Below are 11,728 nucleotides of genomic sequence, written 5' to 3'. Positions count from 1 at the left end.
TTCAAATATACTTTATTTATTGTTCTGAAAAATGTGCAAACAATGAATGCAACTTAAAAATAAGTGTGCTATTTTGAGACCCCATTAAATTGTTATTTAGTGTGTTTAAATACATAACTGTGTACCTGATTTATGTTTTTTAATCATGATTGTACACAATTATAATAAGGTTACTTAGTTAAGGACAACTTTGTACACTTTTCTCACAAGCTCAAGAACAAACCATGTTCTCTTTATTTACAGGATATTAGCTTGCTCCAAAAAAAAAACTAAGACTATAAAGTACATGTGCAGCAGTCTGGATTTTACAATAGTAGCCTGTAAATTGTGATGTGTTGTCAGTTCATTTGATTTCCATGACATGATTTTAAGCAAACAGAAAAAAACAATAAGCTGTGTGTGCAACATCAAATCAGACAAGAAATCAGAGTGGAACAGACCCAAATTCACTCATAACAAGTAGGAGCAGATGAAAGCCTGAGGTTCCCAACATGTGAAGTCACTGAACTTCCCATTTCCTGAAAGACAGGCAGCACATCAGAAATCCTGTACCAACAGGGTTCAGTATTCATACAAACATACAAACAATCAAACATAAAAGTAAAAAAAAAATCATCTGATTTATGGCTGTACACCAGCAAACTGGCTCATACCAAATGCCAGTACTTTCCACACAGTCGTCCAAATCTGCTGTGTTACTGGGCTCCGCTGACAGCCAGTCAGCATAGCCCCATTGAGATCCATGCAACCAGACAAAGCGACTGGTCTGACACGTAACAAGGAGTTTAATAAGGTGCAATCAGATGGAGTCATTTATTTTATTCACTGACAGGTACAGATGTATCATTGAAACCTGCCACCTAATGTGTGTCATTAGTGAAATTATTTTTTATTTTCCACAACAGATGAATTTTCAGCACACCCTGGCTGAACATGCACACCTCCCATTATCACAGTCCTTCAATCCAGGTGTGTGTATATGCTACGTTTTGCATCAGCATCATATTCATCACCTCTCTGTGGATTTGTTGGCTTGTGATGGCGGCTGGGTGGTCGCCAGAGAAGCGTTCCTGGCAGAAGAACTTTCAAGGGATGGCGAATGACAATGCGGTTGGGCACATTACCAGCAGTGTGTTCCTAAATGTTTTAAATATTCTACAGTGGAAAACTGAAAAGTACCTCATCATCTGCAGCCTTTTTTGGTCATTTCAAGAACTGGTAACACTTCCCCTCTAGTACCACACCAGGATAACAGCGCTGCCCTGTGGCTAAAAGTAGAAATTACAGTTTCCGTCTTGCTGCTCATGAAAGTAAAGGCTCACACCAGTAACACTGTTGTTGTGAACAATCATTCCTCTTGTCCATTCGCATGGGGAGATCCTTTTGTAACATGATTAAAAATCCAGTGTAAAGATTCTTCAATTATGACTCTTTACGTTCAGTAGCAGGTAATAAGGGCAGGTAGATACCTTCCAAAGTTACAGTATTTTAGTACCACATTCCCTCTTTTAGTACCTCTCCCTCCACTGCAGCTCAACCAAGGAAACATTGGTCAGGAAAATACTGGGAGAGCATTTGGTATTGAAAGAAGATATGCAACTAACTCAGGCAGTGAAGCCTCATGTTTGCTTCAGCTGAATATTAGAAGGGATCATCTGTACATAGACCATGTGAATGTTGTTTTAAGCATGAACCTGTACTTTAAACTGTAGTGAGTTGCAGTATATATGTGCATAATACCTCATTTATTTGTTACCTTGCTTGTTGTGTTTTGTCACATCAAGCTCAACCTCTTGATTCACAGAGGGCTCTTTCTTCATCTCAGGCTCCACTTCCATGATTGGTTCTTCATCTAAAACATACACCTTTTGGTCATAAGCATCTCCTTCTCTGGCAGAGGTTTAATGACAGGATCTTAGCTTAAAGATTTTTTCCACTTTTGACACTTCCTCTCCAAGAATGTTGTCATTAAGCAGTGGCTCCAACTCCAGGACTGGCTCACCATCTATTTCCAATTTTCTCTCTATATTAATGTGCCCCTCTTTGACCTCTGGTTTGAGGTTCATTTGCACCTCAAATTCTCCAAATACCTCTTGTTCCTCATTTAACACGAGCTTCTTTTTAGGCACTGTCTCCTCTTGAATGTATGGTTCCACCTGTACTTCTTCCACCTTAAAGTCACAATCAACTTTAAGTTCTGGCTCCATCTCAGCCTCTGGCACTGCTTTAAATTCTGGTTTAAACGTTTGTTCCGCCTCAACATCTGGCCTTACTTTAACCTATAGTTCCACCATACCCTCTTGCTCCACCTTCACCTCTGACTCTGCTTAGAGCTCTGGCTCTATCTTGACCTCTGTCTTTACTTCACCCTCTTGCTCCACCTTAACTTCTGACTTCACTTTAACTTCTAATTTCCACCGCGCTCTGGCTCCGCTCCCTGCCCACTGTTAGCGGAGCTGTTCATTTCTGCAGGTCTTTGGAGCCCAGCCTGACCTGTGGTGCAGAATCCTCCATCACCACATGGCCCTGCACAGGAACCCAGTCTCCCAGCAGAGGGCTCTGCTGTTCTTTAGTCAAACCAGGACTTTGGGACAAACCAGGAGGAAGCAGGGGAATTGCCAGCACCACTGTAAAAAAGTAAGAACATTTAAAAAAACATCTTACTCACACCCACTGTCAAATGATAAGACAATGGGCCCCCAGGCAGAGACATGTAAAAAGCCTGTCTCACCTGCTTTATAGGAGGAAGACATCCAGATAGAAAGAGACACAACTACAAACATCATACCTATATTTTGTATCCCTTCTCTTTAGTCTTACATCATTTTGTTGTTGCTTTGTGTCACTTTGTGGTTGTTTTTCATCACTTTGTAGTCTTTGAGTATTTTTCTGGTTATTTCATGTCTTTTTGTAGTTGTTTTACATGATTCTGTCGCCTCTTTTGCATCTTTTTTACTCCAATCTGTTTTGCTCAAGTTTAAACAGAGGCTCTGGCACAAAGCTGCCCTGACCTGTCTGTGCCCGTTGAGCCTGTTCAGGAATCCATCCATGCCTGCACCTGTTATTTCATAATACAGATACAGTAGACCGGATCATGTTCGTATTCAGCTGAAATGCAATAAATATGGGATAGGACCTGACTGAATCTGTGTGAGGCTCAAAGTCTTATTATTTATGAAAATGCATTTTTGTTTTACTGTGCAATTCAAACTGAACCTGACTATCTACCTACTTTTATTCTTCAAGACACTTTAAAAGAACTGAAAAGATCTGAAAAGAGTAAATGTGTGGTGTTTAGCATTTCTATTCAAAATCTTGTACAACTGCAGACAGAAGCACTCACACAGTTTCAGTAAATAATGTCCACTTGTTTTCTCAAGCTCAGATTGACTCCGGTATAGACACATACTTGTTCAAAACCATGCATAATATTACACACAGCTGTTTAGAATGTAGACTGTGATTTTCTGTCAAATGTGACATTTGACAGCATTGCCCCTTTTTATTTCTACTCTCTTTCAGTTCATTTCTAAAGCAGGGCCTTCCTGTTACCTTATCTTGCCAAAGCCCATATTTCTTTTATTTCCATATTGCATGAGCTTGGTCATGGGATAGAAAGTTTACACTGTCAAGGTCTTTCCAAAGAAATACACAACTGGACAATATGCAAACAAAGAGGCCTGATATAACTATTCCTCCACACAGATAAGAATCATTCTCAGGATACAGAGGTTAATAAGCATACTATTTTCATGTGCGTCGGGTTCAAGGGCCAAATGTGTGCACAGATGATGAGAGTATAGATCATGTTTACTAACATCCATCCATCCATTCATTTTCTATACCGCTTAGTCCCAAACGGGTTCACGGGGGCTGGAGTCAACCCCAGCCAGCTGCGGGCGAGAGGCGGGATACACCCTTGACAGGTCGCCGGTCCAGCGCAGGGCTTGTTTACTAACATTTGAATTTTAATTCAGTAAATAAGAAGGTTATAACAGTATAGGTGGAAAGTAATGCACAAACTGCAATGGATATGCTTGCTAACAACAGAGACACTACTTTTGAAAGAGGTAAAAAAAAAAAAAGAAATAGTTAACGTAATTCTCATAACAAAATATTGACTTTGACTTGTTGTATGACAATGAACTGTTTTTCCATACTTTACACCATAAAATATTTACTCTCCAGACAAGAGTGGTGAATTCTTAAAAATACCCATAGTGCACAGGAGCTAGTGTTTAATCTATGAGAATGCATGAATATATATTCAGTTCAGTCATCTAGCTTTACTGGTTTTTGGATAAGTCCCGATTTTCTAATTTGACAAGTAGTTTTCTGACATGTTCCTCTGAAAACCTGTGTTGTGTTGAGCCTTGCTTTGCTAACAAGTGGCCACCTATCTCTTCTCTCACTGCTTGTCAGGAGTAGTTCACACCAACAAAGAGGAAGGTGGACCACACTGTACAGTGTAGGATATTTATTTAGCTTTTAGCTATTTCTGCTTTCATATCTCATGGCAGAGCATGTTGAAAGTGAGAGTGGATGATTCTGCTGTAATATGTCCACAGTCACATCCCTTTTTCATTAAAGTCTGTGTTCTTCCCTTTTTTAAAAAGGCATTTCCTCATTTTCTTCTGTTGGCCACTTACAATTAGAGCCTTTTAGCTTTGAACTAGTGTTAAAGTACAGGAGGACTAGAATCAACAAAATGAACCTCAGTGTAATTCAGGTATAATCCTAGCTGGCAAATAAACCTGCTGTCATCTTCATGTATGGCTTGTTGATATAAGAGCCGTAGGAGTTTGTTCATGTAAAACATGTTTGTGTAAAGTGAGCAATGTGTTGTTATGGATGTGTGTGCAACTGTGTTCCAGTGTGTTAGGTGACATCAGTGTGTCCTGTTCACAGCAGAACAGCTGGGACTGTTGAGTGTGAACAGGTGCTGCAGCTGAGCTCTTCATAGTTAGTGTTTCACTCTTATTCTCTGTGCGTTTATGCACATGTGTCTGCACGTATGGTCCCTGTGTGTGTCTTGAGTGCATATGGCCACAAATGTAAGCATGTGTGGACATTAACCAGAGTGAGTGACAATGTGCTGTTGTGTGGGCGCAGGTGGACAGAAACCTAATAGCCAAGGACACAGTAACTCCACCAGCAGCTGCCTTGTCTCCACAACAGCCATTACAGTCATCACTGGTGACAAGTGGTAAACTCACAACTCCAACTGTGATGATTTTCATCTCTGAACTTAAGGTGGTGGATTACATTTACTTATATACTTTAATTATAGAAGATCAAGTTTTCTCAACAGCAACACCTTCTGTATTTTACAGTTTAAGAGTTTAATGCAATACAACAAAACATGAATGAAACATGATCAGTTTTCTTTCCAACATAGATCTTGTACCTTTAGGTTTTCTGGTGCCAGTGTGGTGTGGAATAATTTCCACAGTTTGCACGTTAAACACAGTTCAAACCACCACAGTTTTAAGATGGCCAAACTATGGTTTATGGAAAACCAGCTTATTATCCTAGGTCTAATTTGTATGTAGTTTTTAGAATGACCTTTTAAAATTAACTGTTTGACTTGATGAGATTTTATTTTATATTGTGTTGGTTTGTGGTGGAAGAATTCAAATTTTGTTTACTTAAGTAAAAGTACAAAAAAACAAAAAACTAAACAAAAAACTCATTTAGGTCCAACATTCAAAATTTTACTCGACTAAAATACAGAAGTACCAACACTTAAAGTAGTAAAAGTAAAGTACTGAATGTGCAGTATAGTCCCACAAACTATCATTTATGATGCTGCAGCTGGTCAAGATAAACCCGTAAGTTTACTGACTTTATATATTTTCAGCAGCTTAACTGATAAGAATATATCATAATTGATGAGATGATCATTATTATATTTCGTACTAAAGTAACAATAATTGCGCACCATGTGCCTCTGAAGTATCACAAAATGTACATTAAAAAATTACCACAAAATAGTTCCTAAACCTGCAATAACTTAATTTTTGGTCACATGGGGAGAGAAAACACAACACTGTCATATTATCACTTTTAGTTGATATAGTGAATATCTAAAGGGATGCTTCTTACAACCAGCAGTTATTATATTTCATTTGAGGTCATGTTTCTGGCTGCCTAAAGAACACACGTCCAAGATTTACTCTCCTTTAGTGCTGAGAATGTAAGCTGCTAAACGTTGCACTGTGCTCACCAGGTAGTCGCTAACTGTGTCTGTGTGTCTGTTTGGTGCTATGGAGTATTGTACAGATCCATGTCAAAATGTAAGGTCATAGTTCTTGTGCTTGCTCCACCTGTTGATAGGCTGGTGGTCTCTCTGAGCAGCAGCAGTTCACCCGCCTGTGCGTGCTCTCGGTCAGTTGGCCAGGGTATGTGAACGTGCACATGAATGCTGCAGATGAAACGTGAAGACGCTGCAGAGAGTTTGGAGTGAAACTGATTTCATCCAGACTCTGTGGACGCACAGAGACCCCAGGACGGACTTGAACTGCTAAAACCTGACTGAACATGAACACCGTGAAGATTTTAGTGCTGCCTCTTCTCGTCACGTTATTGCTCAGTGAGTTTATTTGTTTATTTATGAATTTTTTCGGGGTTTAAACACTTTGTTAGCAACCTTTTTAATAACACCATAATAGTGTTAATGCTAAAAGTCTTCAACAAAGTGCTATGTAGAAACAAATTTATGATAACATGTTTTTAACAGGTTATTCTAAAATTTCACTGGTTCACGATTCAAACATTTCATGATTCAAGTGGCCTGGTGCAGCAGGTTTACTGATTTTCAAACACAACAAAAACATGTTAGAGGCACATTAGACTTAAAACATCACTGACAGGTATTATGGAAAATATAGTGAACATACATTATATGAACAAACATTTGATTGCATCGTACATTGCATTTATGTTCCAATATGTTTTCTGTTTACACAAATGAAGATTAGTTCATTGCAATGATTCATGTTTAAAATCATAATTAGCTTTAGATTAGGCTGAAGGTCAAAGTAAAGCAAAACTTAGGGTTAAGGGTTCAGTCAATGTAGATCCTCACATGTGTGTAATACAGATGTCGGTGCCAGCTGAGGAGTGTAAGGTTACCTTCATAAAGAACTGCTTTGTCTGCATAAGAAAAGCATGCACGCTCGATTACATATACACATACATACAGTGAAAGTGTTCCTACTTGAGCTTTGTCCCTCCCTCTTCATACAATCAAAGAACAAAAATGCATTAATGGTTCTCAAGTAAAAGCCCTTTAAGGGAACCCTGATCTACAGTTACATATGTTATTGTCACTTGCCCCTGTAGCTTTGAATGTCTGAGGTTATGTCTTTCACAGGTAACAACAGCTGAGGCCAGTGTGAATGAATGTCTGAAATCTGTTCATCAGTGTGATATGACATATGGCTGTTTTGTTGTATTATTACTTATTTTATTAAGATGCTTTATTTAAACAATTTTTTGCCATGGAAACTTGGTTTTTGGTCAAATGTATGGTAACTAACATAAAGTCAAGTTAACTACATCTTCCGTTTTTAAAGATGGAAAAAACGTAAACATAGTTTTTGTGGTATGGGTTTTGTGTTTTTCTGAAAGTGTCTGCTCCCTCTCTCTCCCTTTGTGTGTGTGTGTTGCATTATTGAAGGACAGGCCACTAAGAGAGGTTATCAGGTTGGGCCTGCCAGACACTCATCCATCACCTGCATTCCTACACACCACCGCTCCTGGCACCACTAGGACATAGCTATACACTATATACCCATGTGTATATGAGCTTCTTTTGCCATCTCTGTGAGGACCAATTTCAGTTCTAAAACAATGTAATGAGGACATTTTGTTTAGGCCTCACGACTTGGTTTTAAGGCTCTGGGGAGAATTGTGTACCAGTTAGGTGCTGGGGAATGCATTTCATCAATAAGAGTTTATTAAATAAAACTATCAGTTCATGTTTCTCAATTCAAGACTTTTATTGCATGTACATGTAAAGCAATGCAAGCGTCAAAGGATAAATGTCTCTAAGGAGAGGGGTTACCAACAGGATTCATACACAATAAAAAGAAACACACTGTGCCACCTTCTTCTTCAGCTACATATGGCTATTTAATAAAATGTGACACTGTTCTAACAATTATATTTGTGTTGTGATGTGCAAAGTATGAAATCAGTTGGCTAGTAAATATTCACTACAGACAAACACGTGTCACGGCACATATGCACATATTCTGTCATGGGAAATTAATGGAGTACTTTTTTCTGTGGAGATAGAGTGTGTGTATTTTAGTGTGAATCAATGACTAGTGTGCAGCCTATGATTGATCCACATGTGCTTCTTTGTCCTGTTTTCATGTCTGCTTACACTTCTGGTCTTTGATTGCACTTCCTCCTGTCAGGCCTTTAATCTGAAACTCTAGATTTACATGTTGAATACAGAGAGATATTATTCTTTCTCACCATGAATGTGATCAGAAAAGGATGCTGAGATTGTTGTACTTGGTGGCCTGAGAGTAAAGCTGTTCAACCTTTGATAACAGTAGGCTGATCATCTCCCTCTTGCAGGTTCTGTCTGTCTGTCAGTCACAGTAAGCAGCAGTAAACCCAGAGTAGAGGTCCACGAGCACACAGGTGAGATGGTGCAGGGCTGTCATTCATAAATAAAAATTTCAAAATATCATTTATTTGTTTTTAAAATTACCACGACTTTAAAGAACAGTCTAACCCCATGTGAATAGTAATGACAGGTCTTGGTGATGGGTGTTAATATAAATCATATTCCAGTCTACATTTAGGAACATGTTAAAACAGGAATATTGAATTTACATATGACATCCGCTTGTGTTTCTCACTTTAAAACAAATCACTAGTGAGAATACAAAATATATCTCAGATGATTTTCTTCAGAAATCAACCAAAATAAATGAAAACATCTGATATTTTATGCTAAAAACTTGACAAAACTAATGCAGGACATGAGAAAAAAACAGCACTGTCCTTTAAATCTCATCAATACCTCCAGCGTTACTCGATGCTGATTAGTTTTCATGAGGACACAGTTGTGACAAACCCAGCACAAATCATTGCTGCTCTCTGCCCTCTCAGACGCAGTGCTGGCCTGTGAGTTCAAGACAGAGAAAGATCAGAACCCTCGTATTGAGTGGAAGAAAAAAGGAAAGGGCGTGACCTTTGTGTATTTTAATCATAAATTTACTGGTGAGTGACATTACCAGCTACATTCCTTTCCCTCCCCTGAATAAAAAAAAATGGTATTTTGCTTCCTTGTCATCATTCTTTCATCCTTATGACCTTTGATGGGTTATTTTTTTGAGACTCGGTTACTCCTTTTTCTCCATTACATTCCACTGTAGGGTCTTATGCAGGACGAGCAAAAATAGAAGGAGCGACACTGACGATACACTCTGTTACCCAAAAAGACTCAGGGGAGTATCGTTGTGAGGTGACTGCGAGCGAGGACCACGTGACTCTTGGAGAGGCCACAGTAAACCTTGATGTGCTCGGTATGATGGGAAACCTGTGCGTGTTTTTGAGCATTGCAGAGCATCATTGATTGCTTTATTGCAATACTGGATTTTGTATTGTTTTTGCAATAATGAAATACAGTGGAACTGTAGTAGCAGTGACAGTTTCAGCTTTTCTGCTTTTGCTGAAAAGGAGGTAGATCTGTGCATATCAGGTATTGCTGAAGCCAAAGTAAGTTGATTTATTTCTTGTAGCAGATAAGTGCTTTGAGTTTACATGATTTATAATCTGTGCACTGATGCAACAAAAAAAAATCATTACATTGCTTTATAATATTTAGGTGTTAAGTCCCACAATGTAGAAATCATACGTGTTATAAATCATTTGCACTTTCTACTCGAGCTGTCTTTCCTTTCCGCTTCTCTAGTGCCTCCTCATGTCCCAGCCTGCGAGGTGCCGAGCTCTGTATTTGTCGGCTCTGGCCTGGAGCTTCTCTGTAAGGACAAGCTCAGTGTGCCTCCCGCCACCTACCGCTGGTACAAAGACAATAAGGCACTGACAGCCTCAGCAGACACCCCGTACCACGTCGACACAAACAAGGGCACGTTGGTGAGTACACCTTAAAACATTTAAACACTGATGTACACACAAAGATGCTAAAACACACAGACATGCTGCTGTTTCCCCTCTCACTTGGTCATTGTTTCTCTGGAGCAGGAGTTTAAGAGTGTGTCCAAAACAGATGCAGGGATGTACCGCTGTGAGTCCTCCAACAGTGTGGGGGCACCCAAAAGCTGTGTGGCCCAACAGCTGAAAGTTATTGAATGTAAGTGGTAAAGCAGCTCATCTGTGCTTACATATTATATTCTACTCCCCAAAGACTGAGAAAATAATCTCTCTCTTCACTTTCCAGATCCTTTGAATATGACAATTTTAATAGCAGGTGGTGCAGGATTTCTGGTGCTCATCCTTCTCTGCTGCGTTTGTGTGTGCGTGTGCCGACGCCGAGGCTGCTGCAAGAGTGAGTAGTGTGCTGCAATTCTGTGTCTGTGACAGAGAGCTTTGTATTGATTTGTACTGATATATGAAACTGAATCACATTCAAGAAAATGGGAGTACCCTTGATCCTGGCATGTCTGTTAGTATTGTCTGTTAATCTTATAATGTCTGTCCTGCTGATGCAAAATAATTCCTCCAGTATGCAGTGATGTAGAGTTCGGTCCTGTTTCTTAAGCTGTCTCTTTGTTTGAGTCACTGAACACAAATGCATCTTGGGAAACCAGATTTGCAGTTTTACATCAGAGGGAATATTTTTTATGCATGAGGTAGTTTTTTAATTTCCGTAGCAAGCAAACCAGAGTTGTGCATATAAAGCAGAGCAAAACTTTAAACCATAACCTGCCCCCCACTTCCCAGTAATGACAAACACAACTTGCTAAAAGACTGTGCACTTTCTGACCTTTTCTCCTTTGTTGTTTTTTTGACCAGAGGACAAGAAAACAAAAAGGTGTGTTTCACTTTTCAGTCTAACTTCTCTTTGTTGCCTGTGCATGTAGCAAACTCAGACTGAACTTACAACCCTTTTGTCATTTGTCTTTTAGCACCAAGTCCTACAATCCTCCTCCTCCTCCTCCTCCTCCTCCCGCCCGCAACGTGAGTGATCAAAGTGATCATTATTGTGTCAGGGCTTGTTTTGCTTGCTGCCATGAATTTCGGCTGTTGATCAGTTGCTGCTAACGCTGCTCTCTAGATAACTAAATGATTCATTATACGTCTCTGTCTGCTCTCCACAGCTCAAGCACTACAAACAAACTCAGTCCTTCATGGTCTGAGGATGAAACTACTTCAAACCATCCAACATTTACTGTTCAGCTCACTGGAAACGTTGCTGTTTGCTGTTTTCTGAGATGGACACACAGACAGACATAAAAAGTAAAAGCAAAGAGTAAAAGAAGCTTTTGAAAAAATCTTGTTGCTTCCTAAACATGACCAGTTTGAAAATGGATCCCTCTGTCCAACTGCAAAATCTTTTGGTATCTTTTCTCTGTCTGTATGTGTGTGTGTGAATACCTTTATAAAATCTTATTTTTTCAACTTTTATCAGACAGAATAATTAAAGTTTTATCTCTCTGCCACCTATAGGCCAGTAACTGTAACCACAATGATTTTGTCACAGAAGGCTGTATCCTTCTTATTGCCTTCAGTTAACGTTTATGTA

The 11,728-nt window shown here is 39.3% G+C and overlaps 2 protein-coding genes across 2 annotated transcripts in view; one reads left to right on the top strand and one right to left on the bottom strand.

Moving 5' to 3' along the window:
* Positions 1-1,838, bottom strand: part of mettl21cb (methyltransferase 21C, AARS1 lysine b) — an 8,602-nt gene extending 6,764 nt beyond the window's left edge. Inside the window, exon 1 of the mRNA XM_020609285.1 lies at positions 1,757-1,838. Within this exon, the coding sequence (XP_020464941.1) occupies positions 1,757-1,838 (82 nt within the window). The remainder of the gene's footprint in view (positions 1-1,756) is intronic.
* A 4,508-nt stretch (positions 1,839-6,346) lies between these two features.
* jam2b (junctional adhesion molecule 2b) lies at positions 6,347-11,342 on the top strand. The gene is made up of 10 exons (XM_020609282.1): positions 6,347-6,592; positions 8,593-8,658; positions 9,133-9,243; positions 9,399-9,548; positions 9,938-10,119; positions 10,228-10,336; positions 10,424-10,531; positions 10,999-11,017; positions 11,112-11,163; positions 11,304-11,342. Exons 1-10 carry the CDS (start codon positions 6,541-6,543, stop codon positions 11,340-11,342), a joined length of 888 nt encoding a protein of 295 aa, XP_020464938.1. The 5' UTR covers positions 6,347-6,540.
* The last annotated feature ends 386 nt before the right edge of the window (positions 11,343-11,728 follow it).

This window comes from Monopterus albus, unplaced genomic scaffold, assembly GCF_001952655.1.
Source record: "Monopterus albus unplaced genomic scaffold, M_albus_1.0 scaffold99.1, whole genome shotgun sequence".
In the NCBI taxonomy this organism is placed as follows: Eukaryota; Metazoa; Chordata; class Actinopteri; order Synbranchiformes; family Synbranchidae; genus Monopterus; species Monopterus albus.
The sequence above is the reverse complement of the archived record's forward strand: the minus strand, read 5'-3'. Positions and strand labels throughout refer to the sequence as shown.